The sequence below is a fragment of the Barbatula barbatula genome, assembly GCF_947034865.1.
Source record: "Barbatula barbatula genome assembly, chromosome: 14".
Taxonomy (NCBI): domain Eukaryota; kingdom Metazoa; phylum Chordata; class Actinopteri; order Cypriniformes; family Nemacheilidae; genus Barbatula; species Barbatula barbatula.
This window is the reverse complement of record NC_136777.1, coordinates 19,944,731-19,959,423: the sequence shown is the minus strand read 5'-3', so window position 1 is coordinate 19,959,423 and position 14,693 is coordinate 19,944,731. Positions and strand designations below refer to the sequence as shown.

Here is a 14,693-nt window from a genome sequence, read left to right as displayed (position 1 = left end):
AGACTCTGTTACTGGCAGCCTATAATAGCATCATATTGATGCCATTAGATTATCTCATCATTCATATTCTGTCATAGAAAGAGGCGAGTCGTCTCTCAGTGGAGAAAAACCGTTCAGCGCTTTCAGTTAAAAGACTGAGCATTTGCATCTGTGAAACATGTCTCAAATATATGGAGATGAAATCGATAAATGAAATTTGATGTCATTGAGACATTAAAGTATAGGCTACTGAATCATTTCTGCACATGCTCCTTCACTTGATGCAGTTTGATAGAATTCTTTGAGCATACAAATATATATTTTAATCTTTCGTATGATAGAGCATGGATTACTAAAAAGATTCGTCTTAAATATGGTGATTCCATCGTCTGAAAATGGCTCAATGCAGTCAAACACCTCAAATGACCCTGTGAGATAATACTGTATGCTCGGAAAAAGAAACTCCTCTAAAATGAAAGGACCGTCTCTCAGGGATCCCCTGTTGAGCTAATAAATTGCACATAGAACAGTGGAGGAGCTGAAGTGAAATGATTGTGTGATACCTTCAGAAAGGGATTTGTGATCTGACACATGGACACAATCCATTGTCGTTTCTGAGACCTAACCTGGCCTACATTTGGATTAAGATGGCGGTATGCCATTTTTGCTCTTCATCTCATTGCAGTCTATGTGATACAATTTTCCATTTTTAACCTACTGTACCAAGCCACCATCGCTCCCTCTATTCATCTGATTTGAACATTATATCATCCAGCATGGCTTTCTGTTAATTACTTCTCTTTTCATTTAACCATGTGGGTCGGTATAAAGGGCTGTCCGACAGGAATTGTCTGACTCGTGCATTAAATGGCCCACATTCCATACCTCTGATGCTGAAACGAACACCAGTTCCTCTCTTTATCTCTACAGCGCATCAAATTAGTACACAGCGGATTCGTGTTGCATCAGACTCGGTCACCGAAAAGGACAACCCGGTCGGGTCTTTCTGTGGGATTTTTGTGCCTGTGGTAGGTTGCATAGTCTCACTGCTGGGTCTGTCCCGAGGCCACAGGGCTTCCATTGGAACTAATGAGCGATTTATTCTGTGGAACATGATCAAATTTAGTAATGTGTTCGATAAGACATTTCGCACTGGAAATGAGCCTCGAAGCACAGTTATGGAAATTATTATTGATGTTTTATGGTTGTTTAGTAATGCATTCAATCATTCATGACTGAATTACATTTAATGCACCCTGGCTTCACAAAACAACTGTAATTGCACAGATTCTTCACGTTTATGGAGGACACATCAGGAAATTGATTTCCTAAATATTTTTTTAAAGGTTAGTCATTAAATTAATCCATGTTATATTATATTTAAATAAGCTACTGCCGCTTCTGCCACGGGTGAATTGTAATGTTTACACAGGCTGAGCTTGTTTGTATTCAGAGGTATGTGTATGTAAAGTGTAAAAAAATGTTGGGATTGGGTAGACAGATGCAACATACAATATCATCAGCATCTAAAGTATAAAAACAAATATATGTTCACTATTAGAGGTGTATAAATCTTTACAATTCCGTTGAAGACCACTAGGTGACCAAGACACAATCCCAAGCAGGACTCTCATCAGTTGATGGGCTATTATCAAGCATTGCATTAGTTCAGAAAGGCCACGTCAGTCAAGAGCGCATCAGCTGACAGTTAGCTGTTTCTGATGTGTACCAAACCAATTTCGACACACAGGTTCATTTAAATCCTTGTTCATTCTGCCACCAATCTATTGCTTAGTGGCACGCTGAATTTAACTCCCCCCTCCATCCCCAACTCCACTTTTTATCTATTTTCTCCACAAGTTGATTTGTCTTGTGATTGTTTTTATTATAGCAAATTTTGTTTTGTTTAGTTTATTTGTATAATTACTGGATCTGGTCTATTACCCCAGTGGAGTTTTTTGACTTGCTGCTCTCCCCGCACTGTCCAGGAATAAATGCATGGATGCGGGTGAAGTTTGCCCAGAACTCCAAATATCAACAAAATGTATTAGGAGAATAGAGAGTTCATGAGAAGATGCAGGATATCTGAATGAGACCTAACAAGTGAAAAGAGGGACATGGAGAGAGAAGACTAATGTCTGAGAGAGACGGTGCACTTGTTCCTTGCCCGGTTTCAGGGTTCACGTGTGAAGGAATGCATTCATTAGCGTAATTCCTCTGCTCTCAAACAAGTCTTCCGTCGTCTGGAGAGCAAGCGAGCGAAGAGCCATGGGGTGGACGTGAGAAGGAGGGGCCCTTCTCGAAGGAGCGAGGTTTTTTTCTGTACTCCGGAGGACAAGCCTCCCTAACGCAGGCCTCCACGTCCAAGGCGATCTGCATGTGAAAGGCCCGGGCATTACAAAAGGATGAAAAGGTGCTGGGCAGGACCTGGACAATCCCTTCCTGTTCTGGTGGGTCGTTTGTTTCCATGCTGTCAGATACTGGGCCGCCAGCCCTCTCTATCCTCATCTCCTCAACCCTCCGGTGCGCTTTTCCACATTCTGCCTCGGTTTTGTTTTCCGGCTATTTCTTATACACAGACCCTGTTTTTCTCATTCACGTGAATAGAAGTGATGAAGCAACGTTACGTCAAACAGCGACTGGAACAATTGCTTTCATGGCTGTATCTAAAAGCCAAACAGCGCCATGAGAACCATTTTACATGACAAAAGAACGGACAGAACCATTAAGCCAATTAGAGTATTTATATAAACATTTTAATGAAGGGCTTTAACCAGTCATAAATAATGCTTACTGTGTGGGAAAATAACTTTAGTGCTCTCTGAAATGTCAATTTCAGTGCTATTTTTATGCTAGTGTACTACTAAACTAAAGTAGTTTTCAAAACTTCCATTGAATTAAATGAATACATTTATGAATAAGAATGAGATTGTAGCACATTAAACTTCTCCATCGTTGAATGAATCTCTGTGTAAACTTTCTGCATACGCAGCGTCTATAACAAAAAAATCTTAATTATGTAAATTAAAAAGCAGTGTAATCCAGAGGGAGGAGCTGTTCCCATAGCATTTGCCTTAGCCCAGTATTGGCACATATTGACTAAGCATTAGCCTCCATCTGCATTGTGTAATGATTTTTTTCAGAGGAAGTCCTCCCATTGAGATAAATGCCTTGTTTTATTCTTTACTATGGTGGTTCATTCTGATGTTCTCCGGCGTTTTGTCAATCGCTTTTCTCCTTTACAATCACTACCATTCCCATCCAACGTGCCAAAGAGTAAACAGGTCTTTTAATATAGCTCCATGAGAAAAAATCTGTGGAATAACCATTCACAAAAGTCAAAAAATTGTACGTTTAAATAGAGTAGAGGGATTGTTTACCCCAAAATGAAAATGATTTCATGAAAATTATGAAATAATTTCATCATATTCATTTACCCTCATCTCATTCCACACCTGTATTTGTTGTTTTGAGAATTGTCTGTTCCTAAAATGGAATGGTGTTCAATTTATTTGGTTACCAACATTCTTCAAAATAGCTTTCTTTGTGTTCCTCAAAAGGCATTCCATGAAATGATGAATCAATTATGAAGGAATTTTCATTTTTGGGTGACATTTACCAGACTCTTTAAGGTAGTTAGGGTCAGAATGAGGTTGAGTATAATGACAATATTTTATTTTGGTCAAGAACACTTATTGCAATGTGCCATCTGTATGCAAACAATTTCAGAAATGGTGATAACAGGTTGATGTTTACTTGGCATTTGCATGCCTCGCAACTCCAATAGAATGGGTTCTTTGAAGACATACCCACAATATGCAAGTTGCACATCTTTACACACAATGCTTCAGATTCTGGTCTGCAAATAGGCTAATTGTTTTCCAAATGTACCCTCTCTCTCTCCTTCTCTCTCTCTCTCTCCTCCCACAGTCTGATTTTGGGCTGACGGGACTCAGTGTGATCATGTGACGAGCGCAGGCAGAGCTTGTCGGTAACGGAGGACCGAATGCCAATCTCATTGAGAAAGCGCCTTCATTGCGCGTGAGAGACGGGAGGGACAGACGTTTCCAGCGTTGCGCACCACACACACACACTCACGCACGCACACACAGACAAGACACAGGAAGCTTTGTGGAGCTCGGGGGAAAGGGACATTTTCTACGCCTGAGGAGGAAGTTAAGGACAAATCTCTCGCTAAAACGCATCTCAAGAGGGGCGCCGGGCACGCGGGAGTCGTCTTATGGTGACGAGAAACTTGTGGAATTTACCGGGCAATTTTTCGTATTCTCTTTAAAGAGACCTGGCTTCCCCTTCCACCCGTCCGCGTTACATTTTTGTTCGTTTTATTTAATCAGCTTCCCTAAAACAACTGTCATCCCCCGAATCGCAGTATTGCAGCAGCGTACAGACAGGAGACGCGAGGCTTTCCGCGCACGAGCGATAAACACTTGCCTCTTTCGGTTGCGCTTTTATACCCTATTTATTATTTATACTTCAGACTATTTATTTGGGACTTTTCTGTCTGCTTTGGGGTCTCGGTGGTGATTCTTGTGGAATATGGTTGGGGAAATGGAAACGAAAGAGAAGCCGAAGCCGACCCCAGATTATCTGATGCAGCTGATGAACGATAAGAAACTGATGAGCAGTCTGCCCAACTTCTGCGGGATCTTCAACCACCTCGAGCGGCTTCTGGACGAAGGTAATGCAGAGAGACTGACGTGTCCGTCAAAGCCTGGGGTCCGATAAACTACGATGGGAACGACGCTCGAGTCGTCCGCGTACTATTTAGATCTCCGATAACCATAAATACGACGTTGTCAAAGACACCGGGAGCGTTTAATGTTTTTGTCATCTTTCATTCGGGTATTAATCGGTGCGTAAGTTTATCATTCGCGCCACTTCTCTGTTGAAGGTAATCGAGAGACTACCTGTGGCATGAGAAATTACTTTATTCTGTTTGCTGTCACTTTAGCGTCTTGCTTTAGTTCGTGTCAATAAAGTCGTATTATGCAAAGGCTCCATGCTCAACGCTGATAGACAGAAGTTGCGTTGTGGTAAAAATAAGACTATGAAGAATCTATAGTCTAAATCGAGATATTTACAAGTACAGTATTTGAAAGATTTTCATCAAGAGATTATTCAGAATTTATGTAATTAATTTACAAAACAAAGATGTCATTTTATTGGAATATAGGCCTACTTTGAAACAATATTTTAGTCAAATGTATGCAAATAAGCTAAATATATATAATTTAACGAGAGAAACTTACCCCGTTGAGACTGGACCGTTTATTTTTTGTAGTCTGCGCGAGATCTGTATTTAAACCATCGCACCTGACCAGTAACCCACAAATGCTTAAAATAACACAACAGTTGTAAAAAAAAAGAGAAACAAAATCCATACAATAACCAACTACTGTATGTATAACAAAGCGATTTTAAAGTATACTCGTGCTCCGGTCAGTTTTTACCATTGTGTGTTTAAAGTTATACAGTGGTCATTCAGAGCCATCCACCTCATCTGTAACCTACAGTAAATTGCGGTCAAAGGGTTAGAATTTTGTGGTAAGCATAAATCCTCACGGAAACGTCATGTACTACAAGTTGTTTATATAATTTAGACAGTTTTTTTGTATAATTGTCTATTTGCAGAATTTGGCACATGATTTATACGCATTATGGGCCTGTGTTGCAAATAAAGATTAGGTTTTGACAGTGTTCAAAGGACCTATGGTTGGGTTTTAGATGTTGAGCTGTCTATGAAGTTTGACCCCTGCCTACAGACTAGAGGACTTATTTGACTTCAATTAAAAAACTTGAAGACATTCGCCAAATTCTCTTTTTAGTGTTACTACAGCAAACACACTTTCAATTAATTTGCTTTAGAGAATGCAACAGCTATGAGACAATCTGTAAAATACGCACAAAAATGTAAATGAAGATTCACAAGTATTATTTCGTAGTCTACTAAGCAAACCTACTGCTTTAAATTACATTTGTAAATCTCAATCATTCCTCACATTACTGTACATTACCGGCTCATTACTCATCATAACGTACTCATTACAGCTGTTATATTTGTGACATATTCGTGAGCGCTGTCCCTTGCGCAAGGTAGGCAGATTGGTAGGTTTCTAATTGCCGACACTCGCAGTCACATGTACATGACTGTCGGTGAATCATCTGTGCCCAACATGTTGCTAAAGGAATGCAGTTCCCTGGTACCTGCGGTTAAATACCAGGACGTCCTATTCAACTGTAAATCGCAGCCGAGTGATGCGATACCTCCTATGTGATGTCCCTTTAAAATATTAGCTAATGTAAATTTGTAGTCGTCTATTAAGTATTCTATAAAATACACTCTAATCAGCTGTTAGTTTATATAGAATAAAAAAAACATTAAAAAGCGTCTCTTTACTCACTACAATTATTTTGAGGACATGTTTATAGACCCATGGGGTGGGCCTGCGGCCTGGCTTCGCATTCTGCGCTTTGTAAACTGAAGCAGTTATTCGTTTGCCTGTTTCACAGTTGCTTTCTTGTTTACGCTTGTCAGTCACATTTACAGGTCTCTCGTCTCCAAAATAAATCAGTGATGCTCGCCTACGACATTAGCCGCGTTATCAGGAGTTTGCAAAGGATTTCACAAGACAATATCCTAAATATTTTCGGATTTCACTCGCGTTTATGAGTCACATGGGTACGAGTTTTCACAGCTTTTTACAGAGAAGTGGTGAGGACCTGGCATTGAGATGCGTCATCCTGTTAAATGCAATCTATTTGAGTAAGCCAGTTTAGTCGAGTTTCCACCTACCTCCGTTTATGGGTTTGTCACGGTCTAGGTTGTGTTAGTGTACGTATTTCCGAATTGTTGACACTGTGAGATGTTACGAGAGAGATAGTTTTGTGTTCATGAGGGTGAACTGAGCTATGGGTTTCACTTCCACTATCGGGTCATTGCAGAACTGAGCCATGTTTAGATGAGCATGGTAAGAGTGCAAATGCATGCTGTTGTGACTCTCGCAAATGCATAAAAAAGAATGCAGAATATCTCCATTGGGCTGCTTGTGTGTGTGTGTGTGCAACTCGTAGGCAGCTTTAAAAAGCTGGGTCGTACAACATTTATATTTTGCTGCGCGACTATGTGGAACCATCACTAAAGCAATGTTAAATCACTGGCTTTTGCCAGGCTCAGCTCTGCCATGTCCTGATAGGATGAGGAGAGCTTAAATTATGGTCTACAGCTCGTGCCGGTCCACTACGTTGATCATACGTGAAATTAAGATACATGAGCGTGCTTTGTGAGAATGGAAATAAAAAAGAATTGAAAGTGTTAAAATATGTAGCATCATCAATAACAGAGGCGAGCAAATTATCAGAAATGCTCAGGAGCCGTTTGAGATTGCATGTGTGATATTCCCCATGGGGTGTTGTAATATCCAACAAATCTGGCTCTGTTTGGATGAGCGTGCGTTTGTGTCGGCTTGCATCCATCTCATAATGTGCATTCATTTTACAGTCTTGTTTGTAATATCAACAGTAGCTTGGGAACACTTCAGAATTTAAGCAATTTGTGTCATTACGAGATCACTATTTCTACAGTAATCATTTTTTTACTTCAATAAAAGGATATTTGGCTGTTTGAATTTTTTCATCACTTTGTATATTATCAGGCGTCCAGTGTGCACTAATGCAGAGCTATTGCTTTTTTGCCCAATACTATACAATATTTTGTCCAATGTTTGAGATGATGGTAAGATCTGAGCTGGTCATATTATACATAGGTTTCACCATATATTCATATTGGTAAGTTGCTGCAGTATAAACTGAATAATGTCTGGGTGTGTTATTATGTCCTTGAGAAAGGCACTGACCCATCCAACCTGTATTAAGTGAGGAACTTTGAGGGAGAAAGCATGTTGTAGAATGGCAAATCAAATGAGAAAGAATGGTTTTTAGTAACTTGTGGAGCCAATTTGGACGGATCTTATCCCATAAATTCACCTAATGCAGCCACCTCAACTCCCCTTCTCTATTTCCATTTACTTCTACTGTATAATAAATTAAATAATTGATTCATGTTTTTGTTACTCAAGTTTAAGGTAGCTGGTCTAGTGGTCCCACATAAAAAAATGATTACAGCATATATGGTTAATATCTATAATTAACCTCATTTGTTGTAATTTGCCAAATTATATATGAAAAGATGCTGTTAGTTTTTTATGCGAAAAATGAAAAAGAATGAAAAAAAGGGTTTATATTGAAGTCTGGGGTTGGAAAACAATAATCACGTAATTTTTTTTAGTAAAACAATTTTAGTTTTTTCGATTTATCATCGAAACCTTGTACATGTCATGGTTCTCGTGGTGAGACACGGAGAGAGGACCCAGGTGCAGACAGCGGGTTAAGGGGTTAACATATTTTAATAAATAAAACATAGACCCACGTGGGGGTAACAGAACAAAACAGGGATACAACAACATGACTAAAACTAACTACACTTAAACAAGACTTAAATTACCTTTTGACATGAACTACAAATAACTAAACTAGAGTACAAGACACAAGAACTCACCACACAAACCACAAGAACCAGCACAAGACAGAAGACACAAGGGCATTAAATAAGGGACCAAATCAAGAGGGGAACAGGTGAAGGGCATTAATCAATAACGAGGGAAACGAGAGGATGGGAACAAAGACGAGACTGGAGAGAGTATGGAAGGCCATAAGAACAATAATTGTCTCTCTCCACATTTAACATGAGGTTCTGTCATGATCCTGCCACTAAACCAAGAGAAACATGACATGATGCAGCAGAATCATGACAGTACACTCTTTAAAATAAAGGTGCCTAAAATGTTCTTCCCAGAGATGCCATAGAAGAATCATTTTTGGTTCCACAAAGAACCATTCAGTCAAAGGTTCTTCAAAGAACCATCTCTTACTTACCTTTTTATAATCTCAAGAAAAAAAATTCACCATAAAAGAACCTTTTGTGAAACTGTAAGGTTCAGATGTTTAAGTTTTTTGTAGACAAAAAAAGGTTCTTCTTTGTGAAGCATAGCCTACATATCGCCTTACTTTAAGTCTAGAATGCCACAATTTCCTCTTAACATAAAACGAGCAAACAAAATCTGTTTTTGATGCACATCATTTTAAGGCACTTGCCACAGTCAGTGTTGCAGAGAGACATTTCTTCTCGCTCTGAAGGGTATTGCGTGGCCTTTAGATATGAGACGGGCGACTGGCCCTGGCACGTCACCTGTGAGCGATGCATTTGCGTGAAGCAGCCACGATGCTCACGGGCTGATGCACAGACCGAGCGTAAGCCCCCGACCCCGTTAGTGCAGATGAATGCTCTCAATGGCTAACAGGAGCAGTCAGCCATGCTAGGCCATGCTCTCCGCGCTGTAATAAAGGTGATGAATTTAATCAGGAGAGCAGGCGCCACCATCAGTACAAGGCCCATAAGGCAAAGTTGTGCTTCTGGCACCCATAGAGAATAAAGTTAGTTACAGTTTGAATAGAGCCGGTAATAGAAACAGAGATGAATGTGGCCCTGTAAGCACTGTAATACTCGGTGGCCGTTGATAGTTTGTACACCAAATTGCTCCTTTATGGAGTAGGATAAGTTCTCAAGATGACTGACCACTGTCCGGTTTAAAATTTATTTTTAAGTATTGTACATGCATTTTTAATTACATTTAAGATGGACCACCAGACCACCCACAGCTCATCCACTGACATTAATACAAAATAATCATCCAACACAATCTCATGGTAATTCAACTATTTTATGCTTTAGCAAGTTGGTGGCTAATTCGTATATTGGGATTTTTTGTATGATTATTTTCATCCCAGTGACAGGTTTGTTCAGGGGTGGGTTTTCATGCTTGCTATTGTTTCTAATAATCAAACATTTTAGTACGATTGACATCAAAATCTTCATCTTGTAAAATATTTTCCTGTGAGATCAGGTGGAATGATCTGTTTGTCTCATTTGCTTCTTCTATGAAATGTCTTGGGCTTCACCAGTACAGTGTGTGTGTTTTCAAGGTACCAATAATCACTTGCCAGATTTTCCAGAATAGTTTTTGAGGCATGACGTAGCAAAATACTACTTTCGCACAATATTTTGTTAACAAAGTCGAAACCTATTTCTGCAATTTCTTCAGAGATAATAAAAAATGAATAATGTAAACGCAGTGTTTATTATACACTGTTTATGGTTTCAGAAATTGTTTCCAGAGTAACCAGTCAAATATGCGTAATTGCACAAATGTATTGTATAATAATATTACTTCAGAACTAAGCCCCATTCATAGAACCAGGAAAACAGAGCTCTTACATGAAGTTTTTCACTTCCCAAACAGGACAAGAGCTCTAACAGGGGTCATTACTCACACACATCAGAAAGCAAATCTGAAGGGTGCTGGTAATCACACCCAGAGGACAGATTTCAATGACCTTGCCTTCTAAAACAAAACAAAAGAACAGTTTACCTTCAAGGGAAGCTCCTTAAAGTTCCCTTGAGGACCACAGAGCCTCCTGCTCCTCTGACAATTAGTCTAAGTGGTCCATTCATCACCTAATTGGAGCAATTTATTAATCCTGAGTTGTTTTAGTGGGGTCAAAGTCAATTTATGCAGAATGAACTTCTCCAGGACTCTCTCTTTGGCAGCTGTCCTTTCTGAGATGCTTTACAATTCCTCTCACTTTGCTGTTTTAGAGGAAGAGGAAATGAGCTGTATACTCATTAAAATCTTCAGACTGACAGACACACAGGTAACTCACACAAGAATGCTGCTGTAGGACACGGCGTTGCCATATTAAATATAAAAAAATTCTTGCTTAATGCTTCATGAAGTATTTCCGAAGATCTTTTATTTTTTATTTTAACGCTGTTAATGAAACTTGAGATTAGTCAAGGTCAATAGAACCCCACAGAATATCACAGATTTGAATCAGATTTACACATTGGCCTTTGTAGAGCATTCAGGATCAGATGTCAATGTAGAGCATTCAGGATCAGATGTCAATGAATTTAAAGGGACAGTTCATCCCCAAAAAAAGTCTTTCGTCCTTTGCTCATCTTCCAAACCTGTTGACTTTCTTTCTTCTGCAGAACACAAAAGAAGATATTTTGAAGAATGTTGGTAACCAAACAACATTGACCTCCAGTTTAAAGACACAAAGCAATGAGACTTTTCTCAAAATATCTTTTACAGAAGAAAAAGTCATACAGGTTTTGGGATGAACTTTCCCTTTAAGTTTTGTTTATTATTTTTTGATAATCCTTAAACGTTTTATTGTCACCGTGTTTCTTTCCGTGTCAGCTTCATGTCCTCTTGGTTTTCATAGGGAGACTTAAAGCTGTTTTCAAGGTGTCCACCATGTGACAATTTTTTCTTTTTGTTTACTAGGTTGTGAGTCTGCAGCCATATTTCTGGGCAATTTCCCTTCATCTCACATTCTGTGACCCATTGTGTGCCAACACACTGTAGAGCAATGCTTAGTTTAGCTCATTCTGTTAAAACACACAGTTATATTTTGAGATGCATCCAAAATAGGAGGTGTACTATATACTATTGATTTAGCAGGTTACTAAAAGCAACAGCGCACAGATCAAGCTAGTTTAGATTGGCAGGCTCGCTCTATTTCTCCTGAACATTATCATTGGCTGTCACGAGATAAGAGGAGTCATTAGAGCAGAGGTGAAGAACACAAGCTCACAGACTGTCATGTGACAGCACTTCAGACGTACCAATAACAGGGGTCACTGGGTCACGTGTCCTCGTCCTCCCCTCTTAAGAGCGCCATTTGAAGGAGAAATCAATCACATGACACGGCCTGCCCACCTCCCTTTCCTGATCTATCAGTTACACTATATATCACAGGGATTATTACGGGCAGCTTCCTGCGATGCCGTTATTATTAGTGAATACATCAGTGTTGCGCTTTATAATGCATATTCACATCCCTCATTTTAAAAGCACTCTGTGTAATTGAAACTGTTTCTCACAGACTGCTGACTAAGTCTCCAGCCGCCACGGGCTCGCCAGGAAAGTGGATGAGAGGAGAATGTGAATAGAATCTACCTACGCCGACAGAGTCGTATTGATTTCAAAGAAAGAGGCCGAATGAAAAGGCAACATCTGAGCTCGTTTATGTCAATAGATTTTGCTCTCCCGTCGTTTCTTATCCTTGTCTGTTGCCTCCGAGAGCAAAAATCCTATAACCCGAAATAATTCATATTCCAGCGAGGTATCAGTGAGCGTGCCTGAGATGTAACATGTTAATCAAAAAGCAATTTCTTTTGGTTTGTTTTACTTTTACTTGCTTTTAAATTCAGGATTCGTCATTATTAGAAATTTCCTTGTTGTGTATGAAGTTGTGTGTATAAGCAGCGGATTCGCTGCCAGACGAACGTTCAGACACACCTGACTGATTTTATGTTTCTCATTATCTTTTACACCTTTGTGTATGCTTCTTTGTCAGTTTTTAAATCTAACCTTTTTTTCTGAGAACATATATCGCTCATTGTATGCTACTTTAAAAACTTCACGTCACAAAGTTAGGTGGAGCTGTATTTTGGTAAAATTCTATATCTTCAATATTCAAAGTTTTGTTGTTTTAATATTATTCTAAAATGTGGACAATCGTAATATTTGGCCTTTTTGCTTCGTTTTTTATTTACCCTCATGTTGCTCATCTTTCTTTCTTCTGTGGAACACGAAATATGTTTTTCTGAAATGTGGTTTCTTGTCCATACCATGGAAGTCAACGGGACTGTTGTTTGTGTTGTTTGGTTAAGTAATACAGGATTGCAATAACATGAGGGCGAGTAACTGAAGTGTGTAAATGTGAATTACATTGCTGCTCTCTGGAGTCTAACATTGACATCAGTAAACCATTTTCAGTCTATCAGTGGTTAATAATGTGCTTAACAACCGATGGCGTGAGCAGAACTGAGTATATTTGTTAATTGTTTTCGGTTTATCTTTTTCGGACCAGATCAGCATGGATCTTTGTCGTCGGGCGTTTTTTCAGTCCGCTCCACATTCAAAGGTAACGCTTGGTCAGATTTGAGAATTGTTACGGATCGGGTAGCAAACGGAGATTGATGTGTTTACCTTTCGTCAGTTGCCCAAGGTTCAAGGTGCGGGAGAGACGCTTAATTGAATCTAGCCTCTGTGAAAGATTTTCAAATGTTCTGGACCAGGGCCCAAGCAGATGCCTTTTAAAGGACACGCGGGGACCATCAAAAGTGCCATCCATTAGACTCTTCTGTTTTATATAGATAAAGAGCAATCCCAGCCATCTGAGAAATGATCGATTCCCTTACCTACTCAGCCTGATTTATCTCACACCCTTTACACACAAATGTGCATTTTAATCCTTTGTTAAAGGCTAATGGCTCTCGAAGGTTTTTATATAATGTCAGTATGCAGCCAAAGATGTCCCCGTTAATAGCTCCATCAGACTAAAGCCATAACTGCCCTTGATTTGTTCGATCGGGCTTGCTCATGAATACTGTAGATTTAAGGTTTTACAGTTCTGCATATGTCATCACTCACGTTAGGAGGCCTATAAGTGTGTGCTTTACACCAAAAATTGTGAATGAGGGATCTACAAAAAAGGCAAGATATCGGAGCTAAGAAGTCATGTTTGCCGCATAAATGTGACCTCCCTTCCTGAGAGCATGTGATGCACGTGGCTTTCATTCTGTCGAATTAACCTATTAACTTCTTTTACCGTCTCGTCCCATGACAACGCAACACAATTAGGCAGCAGCCAATCAGAGAGCCCGAGGCGGAGAGGGAGATTTGCACGGTCCTGTGTTTCCCTTCATTAGCCGACTGATATATAAACAACGCTGAGACTGTGTGTACTGTCAGCTGATGCCCACAGCGTGTGCTGTATGGAGAATCTTATCCATTACTGAATGGATTACCAATGTAACCTGCATTGTTTACAGTTAAACCTCAGCCATGCTGAGATGCCTTATACTATGTATTTTTAGTATGCTAAAGTGTTTTAGTGAAGCACTTACAGTGAAGGTGTATGGGGTTAGTTCATAAATGTTAAAATACACACTGGAACCAAACAACTTTGCTCTCCATTTACTTCCATTGTATGATTGTGAGTATTGTTCTGAGGTACCGTTGAGAGACAGAGTTAGTTGTTTACTGTAGAGTGTCATTGCAGGCCTTGGTTAGCTGTTCAGCAGGCCTTCACTGCAGGTATTTAAGATTCAGTAGTTCTAAAAGAGCGCCTGAGGGCATGTTCCATGTGCGTTTGTGTGACAGAGTAGCCCATATGCTGGCCCCAGCACGGAGCCAAGCGGAACCTCGCTCCTGCTGCATATTAGCTCAGTAGCACTGGCTGCTAAGAACCATCATTTCCTCTGTGTCAGCACCTCCTGAGGCGACACACACAAACATGCTCTCTTTTATAAATGTGCCTAAACAGCAGTCTCACATACACACCTGAGCTGCCCCGAGGCCTTGGGCTGCCTTTTCTGGCTGATGGGATAAACCCCTTTCCACCTACATTTATTTAAATGGCACCGATACCGTTCTAAAAAGGAAGGTGCTGCCTTGCACTTTTAAATAGGTCAGAAATCATTACATACAACGGAGCGAGCAGACAGATCTAGGCTTTTTAACACACAAGGGCATTAACACAAGAGAGCAAGGGCTCGGAAATAT

At 39.9% G+C, this 14,693-nt stretch overlaps 1 protein-coding gene across 4 annotated transcripts in view; it reads left to right on the top strand.

Annotated features, from left to right (window-relative positions):
* Positions 1-3,990: 3,990 nt before the first annotated feature.
* Positions 3,991-14,693, top strand: part of qkib (QKI, KH domain containing, RNA binding b) — a 69,545-nt gene continuing 58,842 nt past the window's right edge. For 2 of the 4 annotated variants that reach the window (XM_079472558.1, XM_079472557.1), the window contains exon 1: positions 4,487-4,678. In XM_079472558.1, the coding sequence (XP_079328684.1) occupies positions 4,537-4,678 (142 nt within the window). In that variant the 5' untranslated portion in view covers positions 4,487-4,536. Of the gene's footprint in view, positions 4,679-14,693 lie in introns of all 4 variants that reach the window. The other 2 variants (XM_079472555.1, XM_079472556.1) reach the window with 2 other exon arrangements.